This window comes from Puntigrus tetrazona, chromosome 1, assembly GCF_018831695.1.
Source record: "Puntigrus tetrazona isolate hp1 chromosome 1, ASM1883169v1, whole genome shotgun sequence".
Taxonomy (NCBI): Eukaryota; Metazoa; Chordata; class Actinopteri; order Cypriniformes; family Cyprinidae; genus Puntigrus; species Puntigrus tetrazona.
This window is the reverse complement of record NC_056699.1, coordinates 12160590-12174878: the sequence shown is the minus strand read 5'-3', so window position 1 is coordinate 12174878 and position 14289 is coordinate 12160590. Positions and strand designations below refer to the sequence as shown.

At 38.0% G+C, this 14289-nt stretch overlaps 1 protein-coding gene across 1 annotated transcript in view; it reads left to right on the top strand.

Annotated features, from left to right (window-relative positions):
- tll1 (tolloid-like 1) overlaps positions 1-13042 on the top strand; it is a 33847-nt gene extending 20805 nt beyond the window's left edge. The window contains 9 exon segments of the mRNA XM_043249903.1: positions 521-716; positions 814-939; positions 1502-1662; positions 1762-1942; positions 4842-4967; positions 7919-8046; positions 9494-9707; positions 10088-10338; positions 10425-13042. Of these exon segments, the coding sequence (XP_043105838.1) occupies positions 521-716; positions 814-939; positions 1502-1662; positions 1762-1942; positions 4842-4967; positions 7919-8046; positions 9494-9707; positions 10088-10338; positions 10425-10559 (1518 nt within the window). The 3' untranslated portion in view covers positions 10560-13042.
- Positions 13043-14289: the final 1247 nt, after the last annotated feature.

Sequence of the window (14289 nt, the reverse complement as noted above, 5' to 3'; positions counted from 1 at the left end):
TGTGTTCTCTTTATTTATTTCCAGTTAAGTTCTGTTTTCACTTTAGCCTTCCTCCTTCCTTTTTGTAGCTATTTATGTGTGCGCTGTATAAAGTTAAACATATGTTAATGTTTATGATATACATGCCTATATAAACACACATCTTTGTCAGCTTGAATTTCCTACAAGATTGCAGGTACGTGAGGCCAAAAGAAAGGCACGTTTGATTATTTGTCTTAAGTCATACCGTAAGTATGTATGCAGGCCATTGTGTGTGTCAGTAGGTCAAAGGTGTTGAATTGTTCAGAGCGAATGAAAACACGCTCTCTGCCTTTGCATACACATATTCACACTTTCTTTTGCACGCATGCAGTCTATAAAGAGCAGGACGTGTACCAGACCTGAGAGCCTGGCATATAATATACACAGAGACGCCTGAGATCCTGTTTTTATTGGATTGTTTCCTATGAACTAACACCTAAGGTGCCATAGACATGCTAATGCCATTAACACGTATTGTATTGTGCCTGTGTTTGTGCAGATCGAGAGGCACGACAGCTGTGCATATGACTACCTAGAAGTTAGAGATGGACTAACTGAGAACAGCCCTCTAATTGGTCGATTCTGTGGCTATGATAAACCTGAAGATATCCGTTCCACCTCTAACACCCTCTGGATGAAATTTGTCTCTGATGGGACGGTTAATAAAGCAGGCTTTGCTGCCAACTTCTTCAAAGGTATACACACACGTAACAAAATAGTGCTATCAGATGCTGATGAGTTGGCTCTCGCCCATTCATCTGATGTTACTCTGTGTCTGTGTTATTAAAACAGAGGAAGATGAATGTCTGAAGCCAGATAATGGGGGCTGCGAACAGAGATGTGTTAACACATTAGGAAGCTTCAAATGTGCCTGTGATCCTGGATACGAACTGGCCCCTGACAAGAAGAGCTGTGAAGGTAAGAGAATGTTTGTGTGTGAATACACTGCACACAGGTGCTTCCGTCTGCCTGACTCAATCATGCTCAGCGGATACTCAAGCCATATTGAATGGTTCAGGAAAACATCCGCAGTCAACAGGAAAACAACAAGAACAAACAGCACTTAGTCGACACTCGCTCTGCCCAGAAACCATATGATTTCTGTTGTTAATAAAGTAAGATGGGGTTTTATTTGAATGCTTATTAGTCTGTATACTGCCATAGAATTTTGTGTTTTTATAGTTGTAAGATTAAAAGATGAAATATTTTAATTGATTGACAGCCCTAATATATATATAGTTTCCAAGGCAGCATTTCTTATTTCAATATAGTTTATTGTGACTAAAATAACTATAACCAAAACGTAGTTAAAAATTTTAAACATTATGTAGATACATAACCAGCACTAACTAAATTAAATAACATAAAACAAAAAACAAATAATATGACATGCAAATTTACAAAAAAAGTAACTGAAATTAAGATGACAAGAGAAAAAGCTGAATAAATAATAATGGTTCCCATTCTTTTTCTCTTTCAGCTGCATGTGGTGGCTTGCTGACTAAGTTGAACGGCACAATTACTACCCCCGGTTGGCCTAAGGAATACCCTCCTAATAAGAACTGTGTGTGGCAAGTGGTGGCTCCCACTCAGTACCGCATCTCCATGCAGTTTGAAACCTTTGAACTAGAGGGAAACGAGGTGAGAATCTGTGTGTGCATGTAAAATTTTGGGAGAGTTACTGTTGGAAAGAAATGGAAAGACAGAAAGATGGATGTTTAACATATTTTATTTGTGCAGGTGTGCAAGTATGACTATGTTGAATTGCGGAGCGGTTTGTCATCTGACTCGAAGCTTCATGGGAAATACTGTGGTACGGAGGTTCCTGAGGTTATCACCTCCCAGTACAACAATATGCGAATCGAGTTCAAATCTGACAACACAGTCTCCAAGAAAGGCTTCAAGGCTCATTTCTTCTCCGGTAAGACCACCGTGCCAGCGCTTTTCATTTGAAATGGAGATTTGGAGGTCTTTAGTTATGTTTTGACACCTCCACCCAAATTCATTTGTATATATGAATTTCATAATGGAAATTTCAAAAAGCTTTTCAAACATTTACAGAGGTGAAACACCCCCTTTCTTTCTCACGCGACTATGTAATGAGAAGTTCTGTGGGTTTGGTCAGAAATATTCAGGCCCTACAAAGACGTTAATCTAAACACAGGAATCTGGATTTAAGCACAGTTATGATTTTAATCTGTCTGGTTGTGTGATTGTCACTTGTAAATGTGAAACATAGATGTTTTGGGTTAAATAACATCTGGAAGTGTTTGTAAACTCGTTGACTGTGTAATTTGTAAAATGAAAAGTGCACTGAAACTTTAAATGTGTGTGAATCAGGGCATTCTCTTCCACAGACAGGCCTGCTCACTGCAAAGAGCACCTCTTTATATTTTTGTCCTGCCAGGACGTTGATAATGATGTGCCAGATTTGATTGGCCAGCAGGTCATGTCAAGGCGCGTTTCAGGTACAGCCTTCTCTCCCCTGATCGATTTTTTTTTGCAATGGATTTGCCCTCACATCTAAGGTGCCTTTACGAATCCATTCATCTTCTTGGAAACTGGGCTCTGTCTCTGTGGCAACAAATGTCCCATTTGTTGAACTTGCATGATAATAAGATTGCAAATGGTTAAGTATTATTTGCAACCATTTTTATTCTACTCTTAACATGATTCAGTTTTGTCTAAAGAGCTAACAATGTGATATATGTAGAAGATTCATATAACAGTATTATAATGTCATGCGTTATAGACTCTACAAGAGAAATGAAAAGATATATTAGTTTGTGTATGTTTTTAATATATGCTGATAATAGATCCAAAGTAAATATTCCAGTTAACATCATGAAACAAGCACATCAGTTGCCTCCCCCATACAGTGAATCCCTTTTTTTATTATTATTTCATAATCTCACACCCATGAGATGCAGAAAATATGAAAAGACTCAAATAGGTTGGCAAAGGTACAAAGAGAAAAAGATTTTCTGATTTCAGAAGATGAACCAGATAAACAACACGACTGCAATTAAAACTAAATCATCTCTTTGACAAGGGGATAGCAACATTTCATGTATTATTTTGAATAATAATAGGATTAATATTACATTTGAAATATAAAGGTGCTTTTGTCCTCATAACAGCACAGCATCTTTCCAGAAACCCACGTATTCAAAGACATATCAGTTAATCTAATCAGTGTAAACCCGAAAGACGCAAACATTTTCCTTGATAGCTAGTTTTTTTGATCACAAGGATCTTATAGTGCTTAAGCTGAAGCACAAGCAGGATCAGCAGTTTCATGATTCATCTGTTTATATTTGGATCTTCTGGGTGTATCTGTCCTGCATAAATGAAACGATCAAATGAACATTTAGCACACACACGCATGGTGAATGAGTAACGCTGTATCTGGGTGAGAGAAAGAATAAGCTCAACTGTCAATGAGTTATAATAGCGTCACTCTCTCATTGTCTGGAAGTCCCTGAGGTTGGATTTTTGCTGGCCCGGTGCCGGAAGACTTAGGGAGGTCCCCAGAGCTCTCCCACACACTCCTAATCTGTATGAATGTGTACTGAGCCGAATAAGAGCACTGAACTGGAAACAGTGAAAGAGCTGATTCATTTCTTGTATATGCACAGTAAGAAAGCAAGGTTTTGATACGCTGGACTTTTACAATAATTTTTTTGGAGTAGGGTTGATTTTTAAAAGGATACATTTAATTCTTCTCTTCAGCTGTGGCAGTTCATTATAAGAATAGGGTGCTCTTCAACGTAACATCTTCACACTAACAGTGGGATATCGTTAAATACATGCTTTGAAAACAGCATTAATTATGAAAAATGTGTGGTGACCCACAAAGACTTGGGTCTCTTTAACTCTCTCCATCTGTCATTCATTGGGTTTGTATGATAAATATGCTGGTTTTGAGCAGTGGTTGAAGTGTGATAATTAGCTAAACCTGAGACTTACATGGAAATAACAGCTTTCATGAGGCTTCTGACTCATGGGACACTGGAGGCGTACAGATGCGCAATGAAAAAAAAACAACAACATTATAAGGAGTCGTTTGACTGCTTCTGAACTTTAAACCATTAAATGACAATTCACACTTATCAAGCACACAGACTAAATATTTCATAACTTTTTCTTAATTATTTAGCGCTTCTCCCAACATTATACAGTATGATTTCCTCCTGCCTTCTTTGTTTTTAAAGGGGAAAAGGGGGCAGTTGTGTCAAATGAAATCTTGAGTTATTTGCAAGAGTGTTTTTGTTGTCTAATTAACTGCAGGAATTATACAAATCAGATAATGGTACATCTATAATAAATGCATCTATAATGAGCCTAATTTACATAAAATGAAGGTGTGCTATAAATGCCAATTCCAATGGCTTTATTTAAATTGGCTATTTATCTGTTTCAGTTTATTTAGCATGTGGTTAAATGGATTGTGGCTGGTTGCAGAAGAAGATGCAGGTTTTTATGGTGAAATATCACAGATAAAAAAAAGAAATCTTTGAATCATTTTTCGTCTTTTCTCACTGTTCTTTTCAAGATTTTCCGCCTTCTTTTTTTGGCTAATGAACTGATACAGGCATGTGACCTCAATCACTCGCTGTAATTGCACTTAACAGAAAAAATTAAATCGAACAAAAACAAAATCTGACTCCAGATGTAAGAATTTTTTATTACATCGAAGAGCACATTAACATCTCTTAAGCATATTTCAAAATTCAATGAAAGGATTTAGTCGAATCTTATATCTTCCTTCTGTTTCAGATGACCTAACCGTTCATTGCTTTCTTCTTTTTTTGTTACAGATAAAGATGAATGTTCAAAGGATAATGGGGGATGCCAGCATGAGTGTATCAACACCATTGGCAGCTACGTGTGCCAGTGCCGCAACGGCTTTATTCTGCATGAGAACAAACATGACTGCAAGGAAGGTATGTACAGGTACTCGCAAAAGACTAATAGTGGCTAGAAAAGGATAAGTGAGGGTAGTCATCTGGTGGTGGCACTTCTAGCATGTGTAAGCATGTTGATTTATACTACATTCTGCTGAGGAACAGCAAAAACCCACAAACAACAACAGCAACAACAAAAAAATCTAATGCAACTTTCTTCTCAGCATTTAAGATGCAGAGTAATGTCATTTTTGTGCTGAATTTCAATCAGACCTTAAGATTTCAATGTATACTTGTCACAATTTAATGCAGGCTTAGACTAAATTTTGTTATGAAGAATAGAGCCGGTATTATATACAATGGAGCCAATAACAAACCTATAGTGCATAGTTGACCAATTCACGTCCAAAGAGGCCGTTTACACAGGGATCTTAAAGGCATACAAGCAAAAAAACAACCCCATTTATAGAGTCAAAGTGAGGTCAGATAAAAGGAAAACAGACTAAATTTGAAAAACATTTAGTCAAATGTTTATGATAAAACTGTCTTTGTGGTCTTGTTAGTTAAAGCTGCATTTGTGATACAATGAATGAGGTGACTGAACGTAAAGCGTTAAAGTAAACCGTAAAACAGTTGTCCTACAGATCTCTGCACATGTTGAAGCATTTAGATGGTCTGTTATAGTTAAACAGTGTCTCCCACTAAACCTTGCCTTTCATACAAGCACTGTCAACCTCCAGTGCAGCTCTGCCCTGCAGGCCTTTTAACATTTTTGTGGGCTTTGGAAACTTTAAAGCAGTGTGTGTGTTTCTCTTTGAAAAGAAAAACAGCTAGACCTGAGGAGAGGAGGATAGAGATATTACCCTTTAAGCTCCAGAGTCAGGGTCAAGGAGTTAAACCAGCGGCATCCTGGAATACACACACACACACACACACACACACATAACACACTCACTCAGTCTTTACTGTCTCTTCAAGACTAGCTCGCTGATTCTGATTTTAAACATCTGGAGTTTCACAAAGCTTCAAAGTCTTAAACCTGCTTCTGTTTTCATTTTCCTTTGTGCATGTACATGTGTGCGCGCAAGATGTGTAAAAGTCTCTCTGTAGTAACAAACAATAGACCAATTTTACTAGTTGCCTGTATTACTAGTGTATTTATACAAGAGTGCCAGTAATCTGTCTGGTGTTTTGTGCCTTAAATGATGGTACAGTAAAATGAGTAGGCCAGTGAAAGTAAAGAGAGGGGGAGCAACACAGATAGCCTATGGGCTGATATAACACACTTAGAGGATATATGACCTAAAAACACACACAAATAACGCTATTCAAGTCACCTTAAGTATTCACATTCAAACACATACTGTAAAACCAATAGCATTTGAAGCAGTCATAGTATCTGAGAAACGTGTGTATGTGTGAACACCAGAGGCAGAACACTGAAAATACCTTTGTTCACTAATGCACACTGACCTGAATTTGAGAGTGAAGAATAGAGGCTTAACCAGACTTAGCGCTCATGTGTGTTTGTGTGTGCGTGTGTATTGTGATAGCGGCAATACTGTACGTGATACAGTGAGGCCTGAAAGTCTGATACAACATTGAAAATTCAAACCTGGAAATAAATACACATTTTAAAATGTAATTAAATAAAAACAATAAAAAATAAAATAAAACAATGATATAAAGTCAAGAAATATTATTTACAGTTCAGAAGATCTAGGCCACTAATCATATAAGCAAATTTGTGCAGTTGACCATGTGGAACAAATGCTACTATTAAAGCACATGATCCTGGAACATTCTTATATCATGCTGGATAAGATCAGGGTAAACACAAACTTGTAGAGTTCATATAGTTTCACCTATACTGTCATTAAAACATAAGGCAAGGAAAAAACAAATAATAAAAATAATTATAATAAAATGGTGCATAAAAATAAAACGCTATACAATAAAAACCGTGTAAAAGTAATAATTAATTAATTGAAGATAAATTAAATTAATAAGTTACATAAAAAACTACATGTTTAAAGACAACTGTGCTCAATCAAATAAAGTCTTGCACATGAATCAATTCTGCTTTTCACAATTAATATAATGCTTAATGCAAAATACAAGCATTTTCCCATAGTGGTCTCAGACTTTGGTCTGTTCTTTATGTGGAAAGCAACAGCAGGTCAGATTGTTCTCAGTCATTCATATTAGATAACACTTAGCAAGAAAGTTGCACACCCATTCTCACATGCATACACACTCAGCAGGGTTTTGGTGAAAATGTTTGTCTAACCTGGTTTCTCAGGGTCATAGCAGGTTTACTGACAGCATGGATCTAGCTGTAATCACTTGGCATTTTGAACGCACGCACACACACACACACACACACACACACACACACACACACACACACACACACACACATACAGTACACACACCTGCAAACACACATTTGGCCATAAATTCGAAAAGAATATTTTGAACATTTTCTAGTAAGACAACTGAGGATACGTTAAAGGAAGCTAGTCTTTTATCAAAGAGAACTACTCTAGCTTATTAGAAAGGTGAGTCTCAGGTAAACTCATCAGCCCAGGTAAACACACCAAAAGGTTAAGCATTCTGTAATGGTCTTTCAGTGAGGTGCACACCTCACAACCGGGGCAAAGTTCAAAGTATGAGTTGCTACTCTTCATTTGGACAGACGTGTCAGCATTGTGACCTACAGTGGATCCTTATCACAGATTGCGATGACGTTTCCACAGTTATTAGCATCATAAATCTAGCTAGTTTTATTATTTTCGTCTAACTTTTATTACACTATATTTTGTGTTATATTACCTTTACATAAAATGTCTCAAAAAGCAAAAATGAACATTTTCCTGGATGTACTCATAAGTCCCTGTTATCTAAACTGTACCACTCACGTGTTATTATTGTGCTGCATTACTATTTCTAACGATCTTTACCCTCTTCACCCCATGCTTGTTTATCAGCTGAGTGTGAGCACAAGATTCACAGCACAAGTGGAACGATCAGCAGTCCAAACTGGCCTGACAAATACCCCAGCAGGAAGGAGTGCACATGGGACATCACCGCAACCCCAGGTCACCGCGTCAAGATTGTGAGTCTTTATAGAAAAGTTTTGTTAAAGAAAGTTTACATTACACACAAACATCTCCTTAAACTTTACACACACTTCAAACAAGCAGCACACGAGCAGACACAAACACACATGTAATCCTACTCTCCTGTTTAAAGGCAGATAATCTCACATAAACACACGTATAATCTCCTCTCAAGCTAACAAACACACATTTACGCATGCATCCAAACCCCTCTCTCCTTTAAAACTATGTCTCACAAACATGAAGAAGATACAAGAAAAAGCAAGACACTGAGTGAAGTGCATTGATAAAGCTTGAGCAGTGCCTGTTTGCTCATATACATAACAAATTTGAACCTATTAAAAAACAAGTTAGCAGACAGCCATGGCAGGGGTTTAGAGGGTGACCTCACAAGTGTCTCCCACTGCTATCTGGATCTGACTTCTGAGTCCTCTGTTAAGACCTCATTCTAAATGGCCCTTGTCAGAAAGCAAGCGAAGTCAAAAAAAGGAGAATTTTATTGTTTGTTTGGGTGAGGTAGATGTGTTTTGGGGATTGATTCCATTAGAATTAATATATCATTTTGGCATTAACGTTTGAAGCACTCATTTTACTTTTGTAGAGTAACTTTATCGCCACGCTCATGCTTTTATTGTTCTCTCTCTGCCGTAACAGCTGGCTTTTTACATAATGATAATGTTGTAAACACTAAAGGTACAACTTTAAAACATGTCATTTAAACTCGTGTGGCAGTTCAGGGCTTTGCAGATGCTCTAACACAACCCAGTTTGAGGTTTTGTGAACAAGGCAAGCCAGTTCACTCAGTGGCTATCTTGGCAACGCCCTTAATTTTTGGTTTTGTCCCACAAGGAACTTATTTCCACAGAAAGCTCTACAGTGGATACAGAATTCACACATCCTGATTCTTGCTTATTTATTAAATATGCATTCCAAATTTGCTAAGTGCATTTGTACTGCTTAATATTGTTTGTAAAAAAATGTGAAGAACCTTTTATTTTTGCAACAATGCAAGTCTTTTCCTGTCACTTTTGATCAATTTATTTGCGTCTATGCTAATTAAAAGTATTAATTAACTATTTTTTTTTATTATGATTTTCAAAGATTTTGTTTCAGTATTGTATTGCATTTAAAACAGTTATTCAGTTTATGTAAACCGCTTTTTATTTAGTCCTGCTAATGTACATGAAACAAAGAAGGCCTCTATAAAAGTTGTCTCTTTTAACTGTAGATTTTAATAGCCACTGCAATGAAAATTGGCTTGTCACAATCACAGCCAATCATGGTTTTTCTGTTTCTTAAATATGTCAGATGCGTCCAACGTTTATCTGAGGAGGTCAAAGAAGAGAGATCTCCTTTTCCTACAGTTGATTGGCTAGAATTAATGTCAGTAACTTAACAGTAACTCCTAATATTTTTTCCTCTGTTGTGCCTTTGTATCTCTAGTCTTTTAATGAGTTCGAGATTGAGCAGCACCAAGAATGCGCATATGATCACCTGGAGGCCTTTGACGGCGACTCAGACAAGACTCCTATCCTGAGCCGTCTGTGTGGCAGTAAGATTCCAGAACCGCTCATTTCCACGGGAAACAAGATGTACCTGCGCTTCATCTCTGACGCCTCAGTGCAGAGAAAAGGCTTTCAGGCCACTCATTCCACCGGTAACTACCCTGTCTTTTCGGTTTCTGTATATTTATACATTCTTTCTATATATTTACAAGGCTATTAAAGTGTATTATTTGCATGTATCGGATCAGGTGTAATTCAAGTGTTACAGAAGCAATGCAGATGCCATGCTGACGGTTGAATAGACCCCTCTAGTGGATCATTACTGCGTTGCATGTTGAGTCCCTAAAGTGTCGCCTTGTCTTATTTGACTTGTAGCTAAACTACGCCCACCCTGGTTATTGTTGCTCATTACAGTCAACTGAGAAGAGAGGATATATATTTTTTGTCAGCTATTACTACCAGTAACATTAGTTTAAGCGAACAGATTTTTAGTAAATCAGTGATGGTCAACAGTATGTGTCTTTGTGCGTAGAATGTGGCGGTAGGCTGAAAGCAGAAGCACGGCAGAAGAACCTGTATTCTCATGCTCAGTTTGGGGATAATAACTACCCCGGCCACACCGATTGTGAGTGGCTCATAACGGCAGAGTCGGGTTACGGCATCGAGCTCACCTTCACCACATTTGAGGTAGAGGAGGAGGCTGACTGCGGGTACGACTACATTGAACTTTACGATGGCTACGACACTGGAGCCCACAAGCTCGGACGCTTTTGTGGATCTGGGGTATGAGCAGTGTGTCCGTGTCTGATACTGTTAAGGATTTTCTTCTATCATAAACCTGACCCCTCTCGCTCTCTCTCTCTGTTTAGCCTCGTGAGGAGCTTTACTCTGCCGGCGATGCCGTGTTGATTCATTTCCACTCTGATGACACAATCAGTAAGAAAGGCTTCCATATCCGCTACACTAGCACAAAGTTTCAGGAGGCGCTACACACACGCAAGTAACATCTCCCCAAGAGGTGAAAGAGACTCCAGAGAGACTGAATACAGGGATAAAATGTTGCAAGGAGAAACAGACTCCAGAGAACTATTAAGATTGATTAATATCAATCAGAAACCCTGTGGCGATGTGTTTCCTGCATTGGATTTGCCTCTTAATGTTCAGCCACTACGGAAGTGCTGTCGTATTGACCCTAAACACCAATCAGCTGCTCTTATGTGTAGGATAGCTCCGCCCACCGGAGTGGTATCCTGCGCTCTTCTGACTGGACCAGTGTAGAAAATCAACCCCTGGAAGAATAAAAACATACATAGAAACTTCTGTTGGCTCTACAGATTCCAGTTATATATAGAGTTGCACACTGAAAAAGAGACAACGACAATAAGACAACAAGGAACTGATATTGTGTGTGTGTGTGTGCGCACTGGACAGCTCGGACAGTTTGGCTGCTGATGCCACACCACACTGTACCTCAACTAAACTATGTGTGTATGTGGATGTGTGTGTTTGAGAGAGAGAGGCCTTCAAATACCAGCCTGAACTCATTCAAATGTTTTTAAATGTATGTGGTTGTAATTTTACATTTATTCTGTTAGCTTTATGGCAAAACCCATTCTCGGAAGTGCAAAAGTAAATATGTAGCCCTATTTAACGGTAAGCTTCCTTACATAAATGTAGCCCATTGTTTACGCTGTGATGAAAACAATTTGAAAAAAGCGACACAACAGTGGGTCTTATTCACTAAACACAAAACATGCACGCGCACGAATCTGTGCGTGAAACGCAAACCTTCACACTAAGATTTATCACATGCTCTGGGTGGCCTTATAATCGTGTTGAAACGTTATGAATAGATGTTCGATCTTAAACAGATTTCAGCACATATCATGAAAAGCAGCATTATCAAGTCGAGAGGTTCTTTGTATAACCATATATGTACAGCTGGGTGTCGATCGTGATTGAAATGGTTTTGAGGATGGCACACTTGCTCTAGGATCTTTCTCCACATGCTTTTAAGTGACAAAAGAGAGTAAAGAAAAGGCTGTGTGGATGAAGATGAATTTAATGTGCTTTATGCAAATAACTCGTTTAAAAATGCTGGGTTAAGAACAAATTCATGTGCTTAAGAAACAATTCTGTGCTCACAAATTCAATATAATCCCTGCAGTTTCAAGTGAATGAGACCCAGTGTCTTGCGCTTTATTTGTGAAGAGGCCCACAAGGAATCTGCATTGCTGTTACTTTTACTCCACAGAGTTACCCATGCCTTGTGTGTTCACACTTTGCATTATTTGATAATGCTTTCAGCTATCAGTAAGTTTCCATTTCACACAGTATTTTCTGCGGGTTTCTATCGTTTCTCTAAAATGTCAGAAAGCCTGCAGATTCCATCTGGGCCTCCTGAGTTGCAGAAACTAAGTTGTTTGACAGAGGGAACTGATAGAATATTCTCTGCGGAAGAATCTAGTGGTTTTCTCACTCTTCCAGAAGAAGTGAACAATGAACATAATGTGATAAAGCCTTGCATAAGATGTCTGTTACAGCTGTGACAAGCGACTACAACCACCTTAACCCTGTGCGCTTTATATGCACTTAACACAGAAAGACTGTATGAACCGTGTGTTCTTCAATCGTGGAAACGAACCCGTGAGCAGTACCAATGAAGCTGAAAAAACTCACAGTGCGAGGAGATGTTCTCTGTTGCTATATTCCCAATGACAAGTTTTCCCTGCTTGGAAAAAAAAAGCAAAGTCGCTGTTGAAGGGAATTCCTACGGTGCTATTCAGTGTCTCAAAAACACGACAGGTCCCACAAGGCAATGCTCCAGCCATTCAGTGAATGCGCCGGCGCAATGGAGAGGCAGCGTTGAAATAATGTTGCTCATCTACACAGAAAGAACAAAATACTCACAGCATTGACAGCACTAGTGTTGTGGAGGAACAATTATTGCCTTAGAACCAAAATGTACATTGTTGCACATGATGTTTCTGTAGATAATTGTTTTTTTTTTGTTTTTGTTTTTTCAAATTATTATATTTTATTTGATATTAAGTTTAAAGAACTTGAACCTTTATGTTAAAAATGAAATTTAACTGACCTGAAGCCGTCCCTTTCTGTCCAGTTACACACACACACACACACACACACACACACACACACACTCGTCTGCATATATGCTTATACACGACCATGTTCACACACACACACCAACTAATGCTACAATAATGCTTTAACGTCAGCAGTAAGAGTGTGTGAACTGTGACGTGTGTGTGCATTTATTGGTCTGTGTGTTACACAGCACAGGTCATGTGACTGTGTTCTGACTCATGTGAGTATTTCTGTATGTGCCAAGTTCCTGTTGATTCCACTCTAGATGATCTATGAGAACTATGACGTATGACAATGTGAAACATGATTTATTCACCTGTTATATCATCAGCCTAATGATGAAGAAGGACTCTTCACTCTCAACAGTGATTAAACTCATGTCAGGTCAATTAAATGTATGGTCTCATTTATTCTCTCTCTTTCTATACACACACACACACACACACACACATATATATAAATTATTTATGATATACAAATCATAAGTATTTTAAAATTGATATTGTAATATTATATTTAATATTGAAAGTGAAAGAGGCCTTTATGGATGTCTCAAGTTGGCGTTTATTATTATTTTAATATTTAGGTAATTGCATTAAATTAGTGATATCAAAACTACTGGTATCAAAAAAGTAGATACAGATAGATTCTATAAATAATGCCACAGGACTCTAATGAGAACAAATTACTCATAGGATTAATCTTAATGTTAATTTATAAATATACTTTTCTTTAGTATTAGATCACGTCTATTATTATTGTGAAGCACAAGAAAATACTTGTGTAAATAGCCTGATGAAGGCTTCTAAAGATTCAGATTCAAAATGAATCATTTGGACAACTTTTGGAGAGCCACAGGCCTTCAGAAAATTCCAGCCTTAGCAAAGTTGGCAATCCTTGATCTTATTTTTCTGCACGTTGTCCAGATGTCTGCTAACATGTGTCTGTAATATCAGTGAACTACCACCAGATGGCAGCACACTCTTTAACATCAACGCCAGTCCAAAAGGACTCAGAAAAGATTGTCTAATTGTCTAATTTTGTATTTGTGCCCTAAAATTCAGATGAGTGTGGTCTGGAGAGGAATCTGAATTCCGAGCCTCATCTTTCCGTGTGTTTGTGTGGCTCGGTTTATTTAGCTGCATTGATTGGATTGTGTTTGTTCTGTTGTCGTATTGGCTCGAGGATTCTTCCTTTCTCTTTCCCCCTCATTCTTTCTGGGTAATTGCTTGGAGATAACATTGTGATTTTAATTGGATTTTCCCTCAGCACTAATAGGTCTCTTTTGATAGCTAGATTGGAGCCAGCGGACCATTTTAGAAGTCACATTGTTTTTTTGCGTTATTAAAATAATGCAGGGCCATAACTACTATATATTAAAGATTAATGAATACTTTTGGATTTATACATTTCGGTCTATTTCAACCACTACTGTTTGTATCACTTTCTTTGGCAGCATTGTGGGTTTTTTGTTAGTTTGCTTATTTGTGACTTTCTATAGTCAGTGATATTGTTACGCCACTAGGTGGTGTCAGGTGACATTGAATCACTGACGAGTCACTGAATCGCTCACCCCTCCGAGTCATTTAACACAAACGACTCGTTCAGGAATGAATCGCCAGTGCT